This window comes from Dicentrarchus labrax, unplaced genomic scaffold (genome assembly GCF_905237075.1).
Source record: "Dicentrarchus labrax unplaced genomic scaffold, dlabrax2021, whole genome shotgun sequence".
NCBI classification, from domain to species: Eukaryota; Metazoa; Chordata; class Actinopteri; family Moronidae; genus Dicentrarchus; species Dicentrarchus labrax.
This window is the reverse complement of record NW_026136705.1, coordinates 17,826,888-17,846,301: the sequence shown is the minus strand read 5'-3', so window position 1 is coordinate 17,846,301 and position 19,414 is coordinate 17,826,888. Positions and strand designations below refer to the sequence as shown.

At 40.7% G+C, this 19,414-nt stretch overlaps 1 protein-coding gene across 2 annotated transcripts in view; it reads right to left on the bottom strand.

The window, feature by feature from the left end:
- Positions 1 to 19,414, bottom strand: part of mtus2a (microtubule associated tumor suppressor candidate 2a) — a 45,712-nt gene that overhangs the window by 14,254 nt on the left and 12,044 nt on the right. For both annotated transcript variants that reach the window (XM_051400783.1, XM_051400784.1), the window contains exons 2-4: positions 16,643 to 18,971; positions 15,125 to 15,380; positions 11,496 to 11,741 (exon numbers count right to left, since the gene is read on the bottom strand). In XM_051400783.1, coding sequence (XP_051256743.1) covers positions 11,496 to 11,741; positions 15,125 to 15,380; positions 16,643 to 18,715 — 2,575 coding nt within the window. In that variant the 5' untranslated portion in view covers positions 18,716 to 18,971. The remainder of the gene's footprint in view (positions 1 to 11,495; positions 11,742 to 15,124; positions 15,381 to 16,642; positions 18,972 to 19,414) is intronic.

Below are 19,414 nucleotides of genomic sequence, written 5' to 3'. Positions count from 1 at the left end.
ACGGAGTCTCATTTATTCAGAGGAGCAGCTTTTCCATTAGCGTGGATTGTTTTAGTGACCAAAGTATTCCACTTCCCTGTGCACACACAAACAATTGCACAAACACAACACACACACTGAGCTACTTATTAACACACACCTTCATTTGCTCCCTCCAGCATTTGCCGCATTGTACCGGCATTGTTCTAAATAGTGAGTGGGAAGCTGGTTTGACATTGAGTCATAGGGTCCCTTAACATTAAAATTAGCAACCACTGCAGAATTGATAGTTGATCAGTTTCTTAATTTTATTTAAATAAAACACATCAACATCCCCTTGTTAGTGCTCTGTTACTTGAGAAGAAATAAATATTTAAGTAAGTAAAACACAATACAAACATGAAGATACAGACTGTATGTATGCATATGAACCCATATTTTGGGTCTTTAGAGACAAGTTTTTTCTATTCCTCAAACTATTTGTTTTTAGCACTTTTCTGGTTTCAAAAGTCAAAAAGTAGCCTCACTGGTTTTTTCTTTTTATTATGTTTTTCTCTGTGGTATATGAATGAGCATTTTTTAAGGAGGGTGTCAGGAAATAGCCAGTATTGTTGTGTTCATATTTTGTATCACTGATACTAATGTGTCAAGTAAGTTCATTACGTTCTTTGATGTCAGTAAATGGATTGCATGGCACATTTATTCAAAGTACTTTAAAATGTTCCTGATGAACGATGCCGGTGGGCTACCTGGCCTTGATCATTAGAAGACATTTTCAACATGTGGATCAGCGGATGATCACTTGAGCCTCGGGTGGGTTTTGATGATAGTAACTTTGAAAATGAAGATGAGCCTGAAGCAACTGATGATGATGTTTGTGACAGGTGATCAGCCACATATTTCAGATTGGAGCAAGCGTATTACAGTGCTTGCTCAGAGGTCATAAACTTGACAGCAAAATAGCAGACTGTGTGCAGTGAACACAATCACATTGCAATGAGAACAAGACACAGACTGTGATTTGTGATCACAGTGTGGAAAAAATGTGTTCGGTCAGTGCTAGTTACCATGCAGTTATAATAATAACGCTGTGTGTATATGAACATAGAATACACATGGATTAAAGGGACACACACGCAGTATTTGCTTTAGATATTCCTTCAATTAATTGAATTCACATCACATTTGACTGGTAAAAATGTAAAAATCAAAATAAAATGCTTACATAGTACATATGCCTTATCTATTATTTCTCACTGCTGTGTGTATGTGCTGCTCACATTGCTACATCACCACATACTAGGAATGCATGTTACATTCCCAAAGCATTCATTCTTCGTCCCAGAGCTCTTGCAGGAGTTGATTAGCGAGGCTGTTAGCAGTATTTCCTCCTCATTAACCAGTCAAGGGCATGGGCAGCGCATCCAGGCCAGATATGATCTTGGACACTCTGCTCTTCAATTACTGCTGTCAACATCCTCTATATATGTAAGGACTTCTACGGGTTAGAGTCTTAACAATATAAACTGAATTTCTACACTACAAATACAATTATTTATAGTTTTAAATAAAAAAAAAAATCTTCAGCATTAACATCGAATGCTTTGACTGGTGCTTCATTTTCTGGGCTGACTCGGATCCACTGACTGGTTGATATGAACAGAGGTGTGCTCATCAGTCATAGGTCAGGCATTCATTAAGAAATTCCCAGAGTGCAGAGCAGAGACAGGAAGAGTAAATGATGATGTTGAAAGATTGAGGAATGCTGTGAATCATAAAATGGAGAGTGGAATTCAGGGACTTGGAGAAAGAGAGAAATAGGGATGTATTTCATTAACAGTAAAAGCAAGCTGATATGCATCACTGATTGGCAAAGTGCCAGCCAATGACGGATAACAAAGCGTGAGGAGGATAGGGAAGAAAGAAGGAAGAAACTGTATGGGATCAAGATAAGCAGACAAAAGAGAGATACAAATAATGGTGCCGTGATGGAGCCTGTAGCAAGCTTAAAGCCTATTTTGATGATGGATGGAAAATACCAAAGATATTAAAAAGGGAATATGAGCAGGTAGAAACAGCTGAGAACAAAAGACGGCAGGTTTTTCCAGCACAGCGGGAAGCCATTTTATTGGAACAGCTTGCACCTCATAGCAAAACTAATGCCAGTAGAATAACGCTGACTCTTGTATCTCAGTCCTATACACTGACTGAAGGGGAAACAGATATTGAAACATACGCTGTGCATTGTCAGATCTTTCTGTGTTCATTCCCAGAGCCGTCCCTTAGTGTATTGTGTTGACAATGTCACTTGCATAAGTTCCCAATTTAATTTGATTGTAAAAATTCCACCTCGGAGGTGTTTCATTTCACTGCACTTCACCTTTTTTTGCTTGTCAGCTAAATCAGCACATTCACATTCTGCAAAAGAAACTCTCCTGCTGTCCTAAAGGATTTGATCATGGTGTAGTCTGTCCAGGTTGATTGCAGCACAAGTGGCACACACCCAGGTGCACAGCTTGCAGTGCTGACATGCCAAAGAAATAACTCTTGTTCTTCAAAAACAGACACCCCTGGGAAATAAGTGAATACTTTAAATTGTATTGTACGCTTAAAAAAACACCCCAGCAGCATCTAGTAAGAATGGACTGGGATGGATTAGGGTATTTTTGGGGATGAACTGGGTGGTGGGTTTGATGAGGAAGGATGGGGAAGTTAAGTTCCTAATGTTTTATGAGCATTTCTATGTGTTATACAATAGTGTAGTGGAAGAGGTACTCAGATCCTTTACTTACATAAAAGTAGCAATTCCACAATTTAAATACTTCATTACAAGTCCTGCAATGAAAACTGTACTTAAGTGAAAATCAGCTAAATGTACTTGAAGTATCAAACGTAAAAATAAGTACTACAGAAGTTGGCTTCTTTAAGAGTGATAATATTACATATAATATTAATGGATTATTATTCATTTTGGTGCATTAACACGTAAAAAACATTTTAATAATGTAGCTGGTCAAGATGGAGCTTGTGTTAATTTATGTATATGTACTGGGTGATTCAATTGATAAATTTAAATGTTATGGAGGTAAAATCATAATCTACAAAGAAACAAGTGACTATACTGTAACTAATAGTCTCACTGAAATGTGTGGAGTAGACATATAAAGTAGCTACATTGCTTGAGTAAATGTACTGAGCTGCTGCATTTGTGTGTGTATTGTGTCTATTGTAGATGCTGGTGCAAAATGAAAAACTAGACTAAATAAAAACACATGACTTGAAACTTATCGTAAAATATGTCATGTGTTTTAAGATGTTTCTTGAATCAGTGTCATTTGAGTGATATACATTTTCTTACATATTATATGGATATTAACCAAGTGTGTATGGATACAACTGGAACATGAAAATAAGCTGATTGAAACAATTCAATAACACAGAGAAATGTTCAGTTGTTTAAAAAAGATCATGTTTACACACTAATTTTATAGTTTTAGTTGATTTTGAAGTCTTACCTGAAATGTGCCTGTTTGATTAGACTACATGTTCTCACTGACTGGTGTCAGCTTCATTCAGCACTGTTTAATGCAGAAGACACTGTGTGTAATTCAGCTTGAAGATTGTATTCATCAGAGCCTATGATTTGTCCTGCCTATTAATGATTGCTTCCTGTCAGTCGTTTGACGCTGCGTTAAAATGTCTGTCACTCTTCATCCATCATAAAATACAGGGGACTTTGTTCCCTATTAATTGGGTTTCCTGTGATCTTTTCTATCTTTGCTGAGCTCACAGCATATGCACACATCATACTGTCTGCAAGATGTTTAATGCTGTCATATGATAAATATGGAAACTTATCTAAACACTTGGGCAACATGTTGCTTAACATTTTGTCAAATTGTATCTCTAGGCAAGCAATGTTTTGGTTTAAGCTAAAATTGAAACAACATTCAGTCTTAATGTATGATGCTGGAAACAAACAATAAAAACAAGCTGCTTCATCCATCCTGATTTCATTGAAATTATACTGGAGATTAAAATGTTGGATTTCAGTTACAGTAACTTGGTGACTAGACTGAGTCATTTGAAATCAGAAACTGTGATCTTTAAAGTCCAGGTGAAACAGACAGTGCTATTTACATATTAATGTAGTTCCTTCATCAACAACTGTCAAACTGTGCACAACTGTGTGTTTCCACCAATTAACTCCCCCCAGCAACAAAAAGTCCGCAAACACAATGTACACAACTATGCATCTGCAGTGATGTGTGTGAAAGTCAAGGTTAAAGCTGTATAAATAAAGCACAAAGTAATGACCCTGCAGAGACTAGACCTGGGCCGCAGACTGAAAGATAGATTAGTTGATAACACTGGGGCTGACAGCAGCATCCACAGGCCTCCTGTCCTCTGTCAGGACCCAGATGTAAGGAGATTAAAGGTTCAGTCCAACCAGAAGGATATGTGAAATATTTATCTTTCTCCGTGGCAGACCAACATTTACAAATGGCATTGTAGGTATATGATAACTAAATAAATCACAGACTTTCTCCTCTCCAAATGTTATTTTAGTATTCATAGTATAATCTCCAAAGCATGCTTAGAGATCTTCTCTAGCTGAAGATCCAACAGTGCTGGCCAGAATCTGCTGGGCACAATAGTACTGAAAGACTTATAAGAACAAGAACAAAAGTTACGAAATAATTAAAACTGAAAAATGAGCAACCTACAGTTAGTTGAAGTTCTGGGAATGAAAAAGAGACCAGACAGCCTGGGTTCAAACCCCACTGACAGCTACAATCATTCAAGTGTCCTGGAACAAGGCCAGCTTTACATGGAAGTTCACCTGCTTTTTCTGTTGTTGTGCTTCACATTTGTCCCCAAGATATCTATAGAAAGTGAATTTAATTTTCTTTTCCATCACAATGATCCTTCATCCTGTGCACATCTGCACTTGCTTTTTAGAAGCAGAGATCTCCACACAAATATGACCCTTATAAACTTTGTGAAGGTTTTTGTAGTAACTTCAGCAGAGTGCACAATCCCCAAGAATTTTGGCATAACATTAAGAAACAATTCAAGTGGATGTCTAGAAAAGAGAATAAATCAAATATTAATTTACAAAATCTCCAAAAGCTTTTATTTCGTGTTTTAAGGCCACAGATACTCCAGTTTTAGTATTTGCTATCCAAGGTTACTGTGACAATATGTTTGCATTTGAAGTTTTTTAACAATTTTCTAAATAGGACTAAAAGCATTCATGTTTTCTTCTCAATACACTTAAACGTAAGGTACATCTATTGTGTGTTAGCAAGTTATGTAAAATTACTGTCAAAACTGCCAAAACCTTTTTAACTTAGAAAATGAATTATCCTGGAAAAACTGTATTTTCCACCTGTAAGTCATAAACACAGTAGGGAAAACACTTCAGATCTGAATTAGAAAATGGATTTCCAGAATGTTTTTTTCCTCCTTTGCCTCTTGGGGCTTCCATACCATGTCAACAGAAATGAGGGGATGCCAAGTCGATGCTGTTGTGTTTTTTATTTGGCAAAATTAGATGACCCAAGGCTTTTTCAGCATTAATGTAGAATCATTTTTTTTCAAAACCTAATATAATTATCAGATACAGCGCTTGATAAGTTTTAGAATAATTCAGTTTTACTAATACTTACGTACACAACAAGACACATGTGAGTACATATAATCAGTGTCTTCTACCTCTGAGTGAGTTGAAGAGCAGGTTTACACCTTTATCTGATTCTAATGCTCCTGTTTTCACATTCCAGTGTTTTTGTCAGTCTGGACCATCAGTTAAGCTCATAAACAGTGATTAACATGGAGCTGGATAAAATACGCTGGGAGTTTATCAGTTAATGAACAGGCCCCATTGAGCCCATCCTCACGCTGCTTCAGTAAGCTTCTGCCATGTTAGTTTTTCCTCTCCTCAGCCGCAGAATGGCAGCCATATCTAATAGGCCCATCTAATTTGCTGCTCTACTAGTGTGTGCTTGCCTGTGTGTGTGTGTGTGTGTGTGTGTGTGTGTGTGTGTGTGTGTGTGTGCGTGTAGACACGTTTGTGAATATCGGTGTGCATACATGCACCATAGAAACCATCTGTTCACAGTGAGCTAGCATGAGTCACAGACCAGATCTGAGCCATGGCATCTGGGGTATGGCATCCTACTCTCCTCCCCGCGCCAATCCCTCCATGCTTCTCTCTTTCCGCTCTTTTTTTCCTCTCACATTCTCCCTTCCTTCCTCTCTCTAAACTCTGCTCATTTCATTGAATTTTGCTTTTATCTGTGCATCTCCCTTCAGCTCTACGCCTCCCATCAGCTGTCTGCTCAGTTTTCCCTTTCATTCAGAAGACAAATGGAGATAATAATACTCTAATAAGACAAAGTTTGTTTTGGCGATTGAGTTGTAATGGAGTCTGTCAATCACAGTGGAATTAACGACATATGTGCTCGGTGTTTTTGTATGCACAGACGCACACACGCACAACCCTGAAACACCTTAGGGGATGTCAGCGACTGGGCTAAAGGGAGGATTGGGTTAATGGCTAATCAATGTCATATAGAGTAACCTATAGTCCCCGAAATGCTAGACAAACACATATATACACACTTGCATGCATACTTATATGCAAACGCACAGTTGCATGCATACATATATGCAAACAGGCCATTAGAATCAATCAAGGCCGTTTGAGTTTAGCTCAGTGTCACCTGACCAAGGTGGCATTGAACTACCTTAGTGTGAAGGTTTGTGAGTAATTGTGTGTTTCCATTTTAGGGCTCCTGTATTTGTAATTCACAGTATATATTACTTCACAATAAAATACTGCAACTATATTAAAAGGTTGGTACACCCAAAATACAAAAAGGTGTATTACCTCTAGTGGTATCTAAGTTATAGTTTAGGTCTTACTTCACTAGTTTTTATTTAGATATAAACTTCGAATGGAATGGAATTGAATTTTGTTTGTATTTTTTTAAGCATTGAAAATCAACAGAAGAAGATGGCAACAGTCTGTATTAGAACTTCTTTCTACCAGACAAAACTATTGATATAACAATGTGTTCAGTGAGGGGGCATTGTATCTGGGAAAAGATTACGCTGTTGAATTTTTAAAATGTAATTTTTCAATGCTGTGAGCACCACAAACAATTACAATTACATTTAAAGGTCCTGTGTGTAACATTAAGGAGGATTTACAGGCTGAAATGGAATATAACATTTATAGGCATAGTGTACAATCAGTATAGGAATTGGTATGAACGGACTAACCAAACACTGCCTGTAGACAGGAGCGTTTATGTTACTTGCACTTTTTGTGGCCACCATAGTTTCTCCTTTGTGCTTGGAAGTGAAGGATGAAGCAAGCTGCGATCTGCAATCACACCACTAGAGGCCACTAAATCCAGGCTCAGTGGGTAGAGCTTGCGACCCATGTACTGAGGCGGAGTCCTTGCTGCAGCGGCAAAGGGTTCGAATCCGACCTGTGGCCCTTTGCTGCGTGTCATCCCCACTCTCTCTACCCCCAATTCCTGTCTGTCTTCAGCTGTCCCTATCAAATAAAGGCAATAAAAAGGCCAAAAAAATAACTAAAAAAAACAAATAAATAAATAAAAGAGCCCACTAAATCCTACACACTGGACCTTTAATGCCATCAGGATCGGAAGAATACTCAAGGGTTGATTTCTCAAAAATTGCTAAAATAAAACCATGACTAAGTGCATGGCATACAAGGAATAAGGGAGTGTGTAATTTGGATGACCTAATATTGTCCGTGCAAAATTATTCCTCTTCCTCTCCATTCTCTTCTCTACAGACACACAATTGCACATGAGCACATTGATCGACGAGCTACGACAGCGGGGAGTTTAAACTCCAGGGATACTTCCTCTAACCCACTTTACTGAAGCGCAGCAATCCTTTCCTCCCCATCGCTCTATTCCTTAATGATTTCTCCAGTCTGTATCATCCAGAGCCCTAATGGAGTCCGCTTTGCTTGCTGATCAATGAGGAAAACAAGCAATTGAGCTTGGACTTCCTTCTCTCAGTTACAGAAGGAGGTACTTGGTTTTTTGCGGCTCCCCCAACATCCTTGATTGAAGGGTGTGCGAGACCTCATCTGTCAATCTCTCTGTTCGTTGATCTCAGTTTGAGGGTGGTGAGAGGGGGGAGAGATCCCAGGGTGGTAGAGGAAAATCAGGTTTCATGAAGAAACACCACATGCACACTTCCCGTACTGACACACACTCACCTGTGTGCATGCATATAATTGTAGGTTAAACAGAGCCTTTGGAAATTACAAACTGAAGATTGTTTACCAACTCGCACGACTTAACCCAACTGAACTTGTCTGTCCCCATCGGGATTTCACCATCTTGCTGCAAATCACAACATCAGTCTACAAATGGGTTTGTGTCACTCAGAAACATACTCCAGTTTCACATTCTGCCTCAGGCTACATAAGGACTTCAAAATACAGTTACTTTTGGAAATTGACAATATCTAAAATTCAAATCAGGGAAGGGCTTAACTTTGAACGAAATGTCACGCCTATTTTGTCAGCTTTTCTAAATTGCCTCTAGGACAAAAAAAAAGAATTCCTTAGCATCCAAACTGTAAGGTTTGAGATTATAGCTCTGACTTGGTTCTGCAGGGAACAGTCAAATGTATGATGAATGGATCCAGGTCCAGAAAAGACAGGACAAAGTTTTAAAGCTTTAAAAAAAAGAACCCAGTTTTCCCAATTTCCCAAAGACAAGTGTGACAAAAGGACAACAGGCAACCCTCTGGTTGAAACTCAACAAATGCTCACACACTGGGAGAGAGAAAGAGAGAGAGAGAGAGCAGTATCTACAGTCAAGCTCACTTTAGTCTCGAAGGTTCAAATAGAGCCGAGAGTTCAAATGCCTCGCAGCTAAAGGTCAAAGCATCACACAGAGTCAAAACTGGAAGTAAATGTTCGTGCTCGCTCTACTCCCACTGTCTCACACACGTACACACCCAAACACACTCACACAGGAATGAACATCAAAGGCCCTTAATCTTTTGCCTCTCATGTCTATCATCCTTGCTTTCATTTTGGTCTCACCGTGCTCTGAGCAGCAGCAGGAAGAGGAACATTCTGCTGCAGGCACTACTTTTAAAACTTCTAGTCTTTGCGTTCTGCTGGCAGGTATTCCTGTGCTTCTTGAATTTGCGTGTGTGTTTACAGGTGTAATATAAAGGGGTCAAAACGCCTATAGAGGTTTGAACTACAGGTGCTACATGACTGGAGTGAATCTGCAAATTAATATCCGCAGCTGCTTAAATATATAAGATACTAACAAACAAGAGGGCACTGTTATATTTTGTATATTTATCTTAGTGGATGCACAAGAGTCACATTAAGTTTGATGTGCGTTGCTGAGAATGTGTTCTTTGGCCAGAATGGTGCAGCAGAGACCTTTCTCTTGTCTGAATCTCATTTCATTTATTCCGGATATTGATATTAGCACAGTAATTTATTTGGAAAAGCACTGTACAAATGAAGCTATTATCTTGAAGAAAGGGAGGGGTAAATTCAATACTGCGTATCATGTTGCATATGTCTCCGACGACAAACCAAAAAAGAAACGACGGTAGTTGGTGGCAAGATGTATTGAAATTTAGTTTGAGGTAAGAGCTTAAAATCTGGACTGAAAAAATTTAGAGTAGAGTAGTGGACATTTGTGTCACCATGTACAGCTGATTCAGTTCATGTAGAGAACAATAGAAAAACCGAAAAAGAGTGTTGCATCTTGCTATAGTTACACAGTAAGGCTGCAACTAACAATCATTTTTATTATGTACTAATCTCCTGATCATTTTCTTAATCAATTGATTAGGTGTTTGGTCACAAAAGAGTAAAATTGGCCATCACGATTTCCCAAAGCTCCAGTTCAAGTTTTAACATTCTCTGATCCTCAGTCTCAATCCCATGTTTGGCATTTTTCTCCAAATTACTTAATTGTGCTCTATTGCACACACACACACATGCCAACACACTTGGTCAATACTCACAATGCAATTAGAGCACTACTCATTGATTAATAGTGGATTTGCCAGCTAATGGACGATATGGCCTTTCTTCTACAATGTTTTAAATCAAGGTCTAGGCCTTAATGAAACAGATATTAAATAAAAAATGAAAACCTCCACATTTATGCCACGTTCTTTTAAATAAACACCCAAGAAGTCATCTCTTCCCTGTTTCACAGCTGAAAAGATACCTACCCCCACACTACCGCACAGTTTGTATTCACTTTCAACCAATGGGAGAAAGAAAAGAGGGATGAAAAAGTATAAATACAAAAGGGAGGGATGGGGGAAAGGAGTGATGACATAACAGGGGGCCTGACGTGCGTGAGACTGGAGGTGCTTACGTCAACTGTAACTGGGAGAGGAAGAACAAGCATTGCTATGTAGGTCACATTAAAAACACATGCAGCTACCACAAATTCAGCCAACTAACCGACCAGCCTGCCAAGCAGCATTGAAAGCACAACTGTAAGCACACCTCCAGTTCTCCATGACTGTGAAAATTAAAGGTATCCACTCTATACTATTATCTCTTTTAATGCGGACTGAATATGCAGCACAGACCTAGTTAGTTACGAGTTATTTTTACATACATTCAAGAAAAAAACAAGCCGAGCTGTCAAATGGGGAAGTCTCATGTCTTGTTCAGCATATGAATCAATGCATTACAAGTGCTGCAGTAAATTTTTTAAAATTCACATTCAATTTGCTACTTTTCTGAATTTCTAAATTCACAACTCCCCAACAGTTATCCTGCCTTCTTGTCCGTAATATCACACCAACTTAGCACTATGTCATCCCCCTTTATTCATGAATCGAATAGAGCAAATTAGCTATTAGTAACAATGTCACAATGCTGACCTCTAGTCTTAATTTTAATAATTTGAATTAACTAATAGTGCCCCCTTTTGGGTCAATCATGTGTGACCCATGGATAAACAAATGACTGAATACAAAGTGAATGAATCTAAGTTTTAATCTAATCATTATACCCAATTATTCACTATTGGATAATTGTACTTGCTGTGTCTATTGCCAGAAATCTCATATATTGTGTATAGAAAATGTGCCTTGCAAAACTGCAGCTCTATGTTGTGATTGACTTGGAGCTTGTGTATGAAAATACCTAGTGAAAAATAAATTCAAAGCGGGGTGGAGATCAGGAAGAGAAAGCAAACTGCAACATAATGAATGTGGGAGGGGGCTGTTTATGCAAACTATATTCATGGGAGGAATACAGCAATAAAGACAGTATAGTGGTGGTAATAGTGTACTCATGATGTAGTGTTAACTAGGTGTTTTTAAGTGTACCATTGAGATTAACAAATAAACATCAGTACACAAACAAAAGACAGACGAGAACATTCAGCACATGCTGGAAAATCTGTAAGATTCAAATCTCACAAAGGGTAGCATAAACAGATTGTATTGCGTGGACTTACGGTGAGCTGTCCTGCAGGGGTCACTCTGTGTGCTGTCGGCAGAGGAGACGGAGGACACACTGGAGCTCCTGACAAAGCCAAAGGCTGCCAGGCGGCCCGCAGGGAGACGACTGGAGCTGAAGCCTGGGGGGCGCAGGCCCGACTGACTTGCTTTGGGAAGCAGAGATCTGGAGGCTGCGGCCTGAGGCTGGGCTGCTGCTGTCGCTGGAGAAGGAGCAGGATGATGATGGGTGAAGACCTGGTCGTCTGTTAGTAAAGCACAAAATAAAGAATCATGTTAAGTTGTTTTTTATTTATTATCAGACAATGTTTTTAAATCAGAAAGCTGTTCATAGGGTGTAAATCGTGTCCTTAGCAGAACCAGACAGAGAATATAGGCAACAGCCAGACACTATGAAGACAATGTTAAACAAACTCATCATTCCCTGCATTTCAACATATGCTGCAGCATGTGGTGCTGAACGGACAGCGCCACAAGAATAGGAAGTGTGTGTTTGAGTAACTACTGTAAACTCATTAATGCAGCATAGCCATGATGTTTTATTTCCCCAGCGAATCATTCATCATCCTGTGTTGACTAAGGTCTCAGTGGGCACCAGGAAGTTTTCTGTGTTATGACGACAGCTAGAGCAAGCAAATATAAGAGCTATATACACAACAACCTGCTAACAGCTGCTTTTGGCTCTGGCCGTGCTTACAGGCTGGGCTAGACGCCAGCAAATCCTTTGATGCCAACACTGTTACAACATTTAATGTGACACCCACAATTTAGGACATAGATGACACAAATTTCCAACACATACAGTGTTTTTGCATGTGTTTAGAGTCCATTATATGTTCAGGAATTCCTCGTTATTAAAGGTATTACAGTGATTCTCACTGTAGTTAACCAAAGTGCACAAAGGCTGGCTCTGCCATCCTTTGGCTAACTTAAGGCTAAGTCCAGAAAGCTAAAAAGAATGGTGGATTAAAAGAAAGAAGAAAAATAAGAGGAGAGAAAACCTCTTTACAGAGGAAGAGAAAGAAAAGACAGGGAATCAAAGAGAGACAGGGAGGATAAAAAAGTAATCATAGCTCCATAGTGGCAGCTATTGTCAGCGAGCAATGGGGGGAAATCCTCCCTTTCGGTAATCTATGGTTTCCAACAGCAAAACAGATGAAATGTGCAGGCATGAACAACCAAGGCTGCACACACACATACACACAGTGGGCAGTGGGTAAATCCCTATGCCTTGGATAGAAGACCCATCTTGGCTACCCCAGCCTGCAGCACAAGGTTTAGCTCCTGGGCAGAAGAAGAGCATTATCCCCTGCTGGCTGCAGAGATAAGGTGGGCAGCCCTTCTTTCCTCTCCATTTGGCACAGCTGTGTGCTCCAGTGCATGCTACAGGGTAACTGCCACATCAATTCAAGAGAAAACTCTAAGAGGCAGAATACAAGCACTATTGGTAGAGAGAAACAAAGTGGGACAGAAGGAGGGAGAAAAGTCTCCAGTGTAAGCCCCCTCCAGCATCTTCAGTGCCGCTGCTCACACTTATAACTTATCCTCCTTCCTCAATATCTGCCTGTGTGCCATGCGGTGTGTTTATTAGATTGGAGCTCACTCCTTATGAGTGAGAAGGTCAGTATCATTAAAGATAAATGACCTAATTTCTCTCCTGCCCCTCCACTCCATTCATCCCCTCTGAGAAACGAGGGAGAGAAGAGAGCCTGACAAACATCCACCTTAGCCTAGATACCACAGACCGATGCTCCTTCTAAATGAAAACACACATTATTCATAAGAATCTAAAAGGGGAAAGGAAGGAGATATGACTTTGACTGCCCTTCTCTCTTTCTGTATTTTTTTAGCCCCAAAATAACTTTTTTTCTCTCTTTTTGTTTCACTTACATTTGTCACTTTTTTGTTTCTGCACCTGCAAAATACACTTTACTTGATAAAGTACTAAAAAATAGGACTAAAATTCATTGAAGGGTGAATTTGAAAATGCATCATGAATCATAAAACCCTGGGTGTTTTCCTGGGCTTGCAGTTTTCTCCCTTTAGCCATTCCAAAGCTTTGAATAAAACCACTTTACTTTGCCCGTAGGTCTGAAACACCACCTGCAATTTCTTATCCCTGAGAAATGGAAACATCTTCAAAACATCCATTGGCTTTCGCTGAAGGACAGCATCCTAACTTGAGATGAATTATGTGAACTGGGCTCAGAAGAGTCAATAAGACAGGCGGCTGGGATGAGCACTATAACAACCAACCGATTTTAATTACAACCCAAGGTGAGCAGCGACAACCTGCATGGATTTTTTCCCCCAAGGCGTTAAATTGCATGTTATTAAATGTGATACTTGAGTGCATTCTGCATAAGTGCTCGAGAAAAGGCTTCATGGCTGTGAGGAAGGGAGGGTGAGCGCCTCAATATGCAGAAGTTACAGCAGCTTCAACACAAACGTGGATGATCCATATTATCATAACAATGCAGAGTTTAAAATCTACACAGTAATTATATGAGTAGATGTGAGCAGTACTTTGACTATTATAGAGAGCTATACAGTGTAATTACTATAATATGTGTGTGTGATCTCTCTTCACAAAAGCCTGAAAAGTTGTCATTTACAGTGATGAAGAATAAACATTGGCACGTTGTTAAGGGTTACGGATCAGATTTCTCCGGGACAATAAAAACAACAATGAAAAGAAACCAGAAATCCCTTATTTACATAGCTCATATACACAAGGACAGAAACTGATACACACAATGCTGACCAATGCTTCATATATGTTAGGTAGTGTTTATGCATGCAGTGCGTGTAGGGCACAGCAGGGATGAGATGAGATCCTACCAGCAGGAAGATACTGACGTTACTTAAGCGTTAATTGCTTTGCACTTCAAAGTCTGCATTTCCCAGAGGGCCAAGCAGCACTGAGACACCATACATATGTATTAATAGCGATTATGATAAGGAAACCTGGCACATCATAACACTACGCTGATCAATTCTGTATGTGCAGTTTTGGGTTATGTGTGTGTATCTGTGAGTGAACACATGCACATGTATGTCTCTATCGCACTCAGGGAGAGAGCAGATCAAATATGCATGGAAGTGATAAATGGCGTAGCCTTCCAGCAGTGTGCAGGGCGATGAGCAAATTTCATACTTCGATATTCCAGCGACAGTCGAGCTGTAATGTAAATGTGACTTCAGCAGTCAGAGGTGGTATCTGAATCATCTGAATTAGAAATTCACTGTGTGTGGAGACCAAGTGTGAGCAAGCTTTTATTTATTTATTTTGTTTTGTACATGGCAGCCTTCTGGAGCAGAAAAGTCCCCTCAGAGTATTTCTTAAAGCCCTCCAATCAGATCAGTCCAAATTAATCTCAGCGAATGCATTTTAATGAGCTGCCTTCATCTCACGCCAATTTGAGGAGGGAACAGTCCCACCACTGCTCGTTGCTGCAGAGGAGAAGAAAGATAAGGTAGCTCTCTAGTGTGTCAAATTTTGGGTTGCTGAAATAAAATCTGACATGTACTGTAGCTCAAAAGAGGCCATCTCCATCTGCCACTCTGGTGGATTTCTGTGAGGAAATGTAAACCTGCTCAAAAACATGTGAGGAAATGTTTTATTTACCTGCATCTTGGCTATTCTGACAGGTTGCTGGACTGACAGGTTGGACTGGCTGGCTGAAGACCAGTGTTGACCTCTGACCTTGACTGGGTCCTCTGCCCTTAGCTGATCCCGTAGTCGTTCGGGTGACAGCTCCAAGGCCCAGACGCAGACCTCTACCAGAGCGCAGCAGACTGCCACTCCCTCCGGCCTGAGCGGCTGTCCGGACCTGCATCGCTTCCTCAGCAGTACTCCCTTTAAAACTGGCAGATCTTCCCACCTAAAAGATCAAAAATAATGAAATGAACTTTAAAATACTAGCAGGTAATTGACTGATAACATTTCTGGAGTCATGAAGCATGCATCATTTGAAATCACACTAGACCACAGAGACCACATCAGTTGTCCTTGAGGGCGTGTTTGCTATGGCTGTGAAAACACTGTTAAGCTTTCACAGATGTAAATAGTGTGTGTCATGTAATGTCCATGAGCACCTATTGGGATTTTCTGCTGGCGTTCACTTGCATGTTAATGTGTTTACCAGCAAGGTCTGGTTGCCACGGCATGTTTAATATTGTATATATTGCCTGTGATATCGTGGACAGACTGGCCAGTAAAACATTTCATGTAACCTGTAATCTAATTATCTGTCATCATATCCATCTCTCAGTCTCTCATTTGTATCAACAAAACAAATAATTAGAATATGATATGGCTGATCATGTGCAATAGATAACAATAATCTTTACCACCTTCTGCTATCTTGGTAGCATGGCTGCAATATGTGTCCACATATCTGATTTATGCAAGATATATATTAAGTAAAAACTCAAAGGACAACGTAACACAGACCTGTAGGGAAACTGAGAACTATATATTTGAGTTGTTTAACATCACCAGCATAATTCAAGAGTAAGTGCTGTCTCTCAACGGCATTACTCTGTGTGCTGGACAAAATGCTAACGTACATGCAGTGACATACAAAGCATTGAGAATCATCTTTTCCCTGTGGGCTTTGTACTTCAAAATGCATTAACTATTTATTTCCACATGCTGGTGTTTGATGCTGTATGAATATGAATGCCAAATGAAGCAATTTAATCAGAATCAATAAGGAATGATTTTAAAGTGATAATGAGCAGCTCTTGTGAGAGTGGGAATAAAATGCAGAGGAGCTGTGATCAATTATACATGGTTTACTGTGGGATAGGAATTATGGACATCAGCTAGCAAAACTAATTTGTAGAGTCAACAAATGTAACAGAGGAGGTTTGTCTTTGTACTAAATGTGTATAACATTATATATCATAAAGAAATTCTGTCCATTATAATTACATTACATTTCCGTCCTTTCTTCACTGTTTGTGTGAATGTGCTGTGATAGTGGATTGTGCTCAATCTCAGCATGATAGAAAATATTTTGTTGAATGCTAATGAGCACTATACCAAACTATTCTTAGTTTAGTCAAGCTTCATTCTTCTAAGACAGATTTATAATAACAACCATGAAATCAAATACTAAAGACTGCACCTAATACTCACCTCTGATGGCGCCCCGTAGAAGTTATCTGCTTTGCTGCCCAATTTTGGGGGTGCCGTGTGGCTGTGTGTGTGTGCATGTGGTGCGGCATGTGTGTGCACAGGGGGGACAGTGTGTGTGTGTCCAGGGGGCCTGATACTCCTGCTCAGCATTCCTGATGGGAAGATGTTTGTCTGCATCTCTTGGCGGTACTTGTCATAAAGCAGATTGGAGGCACTGAGTACTGGGGGTCCTCTGGTTTCTGCGCTAGGCTTGGAGGGGTCTTTAGGGGTGTCTTTGAAGGAAGTGGGTGCTTGGCCGTGTCCGTATGCTGAGAGCCGGGATGGTAGAGAAGATACCTGATAAGGTCCATCAGCAGCCTGGGGCTTAAACTGAGGATTTTTTCGGACATAGGTGATGATTTTGGGACGCACTCCTTTAGGTTTTAGTTTAGGTGATGGGGAGCTCTCTTTGGGGCTGGAGTTGTGGTTAGAGCTCTGCTGGTTGTTAAGAGGCGCTTTGGGGATTCCACTTGTGCTTATATTGGTTTTGAATGGCGCTCTCATACAACTGTTGCCATAGCCCTGAGCAGAGGTCATTACAGCAGGGTTGCATCCTGATGGGATGTGTCTAACCACTCCAGAGACATTCCTGGAAACGAGGTACATGGAGGGCTGCCTGCGTGGGGAACCCTGGGGTGTCCTGAGAGGGGAGTGGGGAGGGGTAGATGACCTGGAATCAACTCCCGTCCGGTTAGGGCTGGAGCAATTCCTTCTGTATGTGAGCTGAGTCTGGGGTCTCTTCTCTAAATTGGAAGGATTGGAAGGACTTGAATTTCGCCATGCAGTTATAGCTGGCTGTTTTTCTACAGGTGGAGCCTCCCTCTGGGCTGCCTGGTTGGGCTGTCTGAGCTGTGAGAATGTGTACAGGTTGGAGAAATCTGATGGCTCACGTAAAGACGATTTTGTAAACTTTCTGTTTGACCCATTACTGTGTGAATCTGGAGAGAGGTTCATGGAACAAGGTTGCTCTGTCTCAGCTTGATGACCACTGGGCTCTAAGCTCCTTGCTCTTCCCATCTCTGCCTGACAGAGGGGCCTGACGAGCTGTTGCCGTCGTGGTGGCATCACCCTCTCCTCAAATCCAGCCCTCCTCCTTTGGCCCAGCCCCCCATCAGAAGACAATCCATTTCTATGTTGACTTCCCTCCTCCTGTCTCTGATCCTGGCTGTAGTATTGAAGACAGCCATGTTTCTCCTGAGGATGCGATGGTGGGGAGTTCTGGTTGGCATCTACAGGGGCTGCCCTTCTTCTGGCCTGGGCTGAGGTAGTGTTGTTTGTATTGGGATTAGGGTTGGTCTTGGAGTTGAGAGAGATGAAAGATTGCACTTCTTCGCTACTATTGAGAGCGCTCGACAGGCTCCCACTGAGGGAAACAGCTGACAGACTGGAGACGAACACATTTGTCTCTGACTTGGACTCTTTCAGACCTCCCTTCTGTCTCTCCCTATCCCCTGCTCTGCCTGACCTGGAGTCCCTTTTTTCTATTGAGCCTGTCACACATGTGTCTAGCTCTTCAGTGCTATGACAGGCAATCCTTTTCTGCACCTCTTTGCTCCTCTGTATTCTGCTCTCCACTTTGTTGCTGTCGTTGTCATTTCTCTTCACTCCAGTCGAAGAAGAGCTGGCAGTTGAGCTTGAAGATATAGACATGGGACCCTCGTCTTTTCCATCTCTGATACTTCCTCCATCGTCTTCTTCCTCATTCTCCTCCTGATCCCTGTTTCCCAAGAATGCATGTATCTCCTGACACTCCAAAAGTTCGAAATCTCTGAGCTCAGGCTCCACACATTGCTGCTCAGATCCCCAGATCACTAACTTGTCTGGAGATTCACTCTGAGAGACCAAAGGAGGGATGGAGCTTGTGTTGTACCCTGCATCCTCTATCAGTCCTCTTCCTTCTTGATCAGCAATCAAAGCTAATCGATTGGCATTGTCATCCCCAGATTGGGGGAACTGGATCTGGGTTTTGCTTCCAATCTTTTCCCCTCTGTCAATATTGACCCTCAGTCCCTGTAAACCAGTTGGGATGCTCATGTCGGAATGATTCTGTTAGCGAGCTCAAAAACACTTGCAGGGTGCTGAGGCCATCTATGGAATTACAAAGGTTTCTTCCCTGCGTGTTGCTCCTCTTCAGGGTCTGTGCAATGATAGCCCTTCAGCTGATTATTCCAAGGACAAAATTTCATCTCATGAAATATTTTTAATTTCAGCTTGCCACTTATTTTCCCTTTACTGTGAGTTAACAATGCTGTCTTTGATGGTTCTTCAAGGAGATGGAGGTCTGTTCAATCTGAAATTAAAGACAACAAAGGGAAACTGTAAGAAAGGGCAATGTAATGCCTGAAATTAAGCCGCTTTTGTAGAACCCCTTCTGTTTCTTTCCCTCACAGAGCCACTTAAGGTGTTTTATATTTAGTCTGGTCTGGGTAGCAGCAATTTCTGAAATCACCTATGCATAGCCCACTATCTTGTACCTTTTATTTGAGTGACTCATATAAATGGATGGTCATTTGCATCTTGCCTGCCCTCATGCTATCCCTCATTCATTCTCCCATGTGACAAAATGACACTGGAGACATAACAGGAAGTGACAGTAATCTACCATGTTCCTCTTTTAAAGGCTTTTCTTTGGCATCTTTTACAAGCAACTGCTGAATCAAAACATTCTACATTAAATGATGTTATGTGACCGGTGGCTAAATGCAATCAAAGAGTAACAATGTTCATATTATA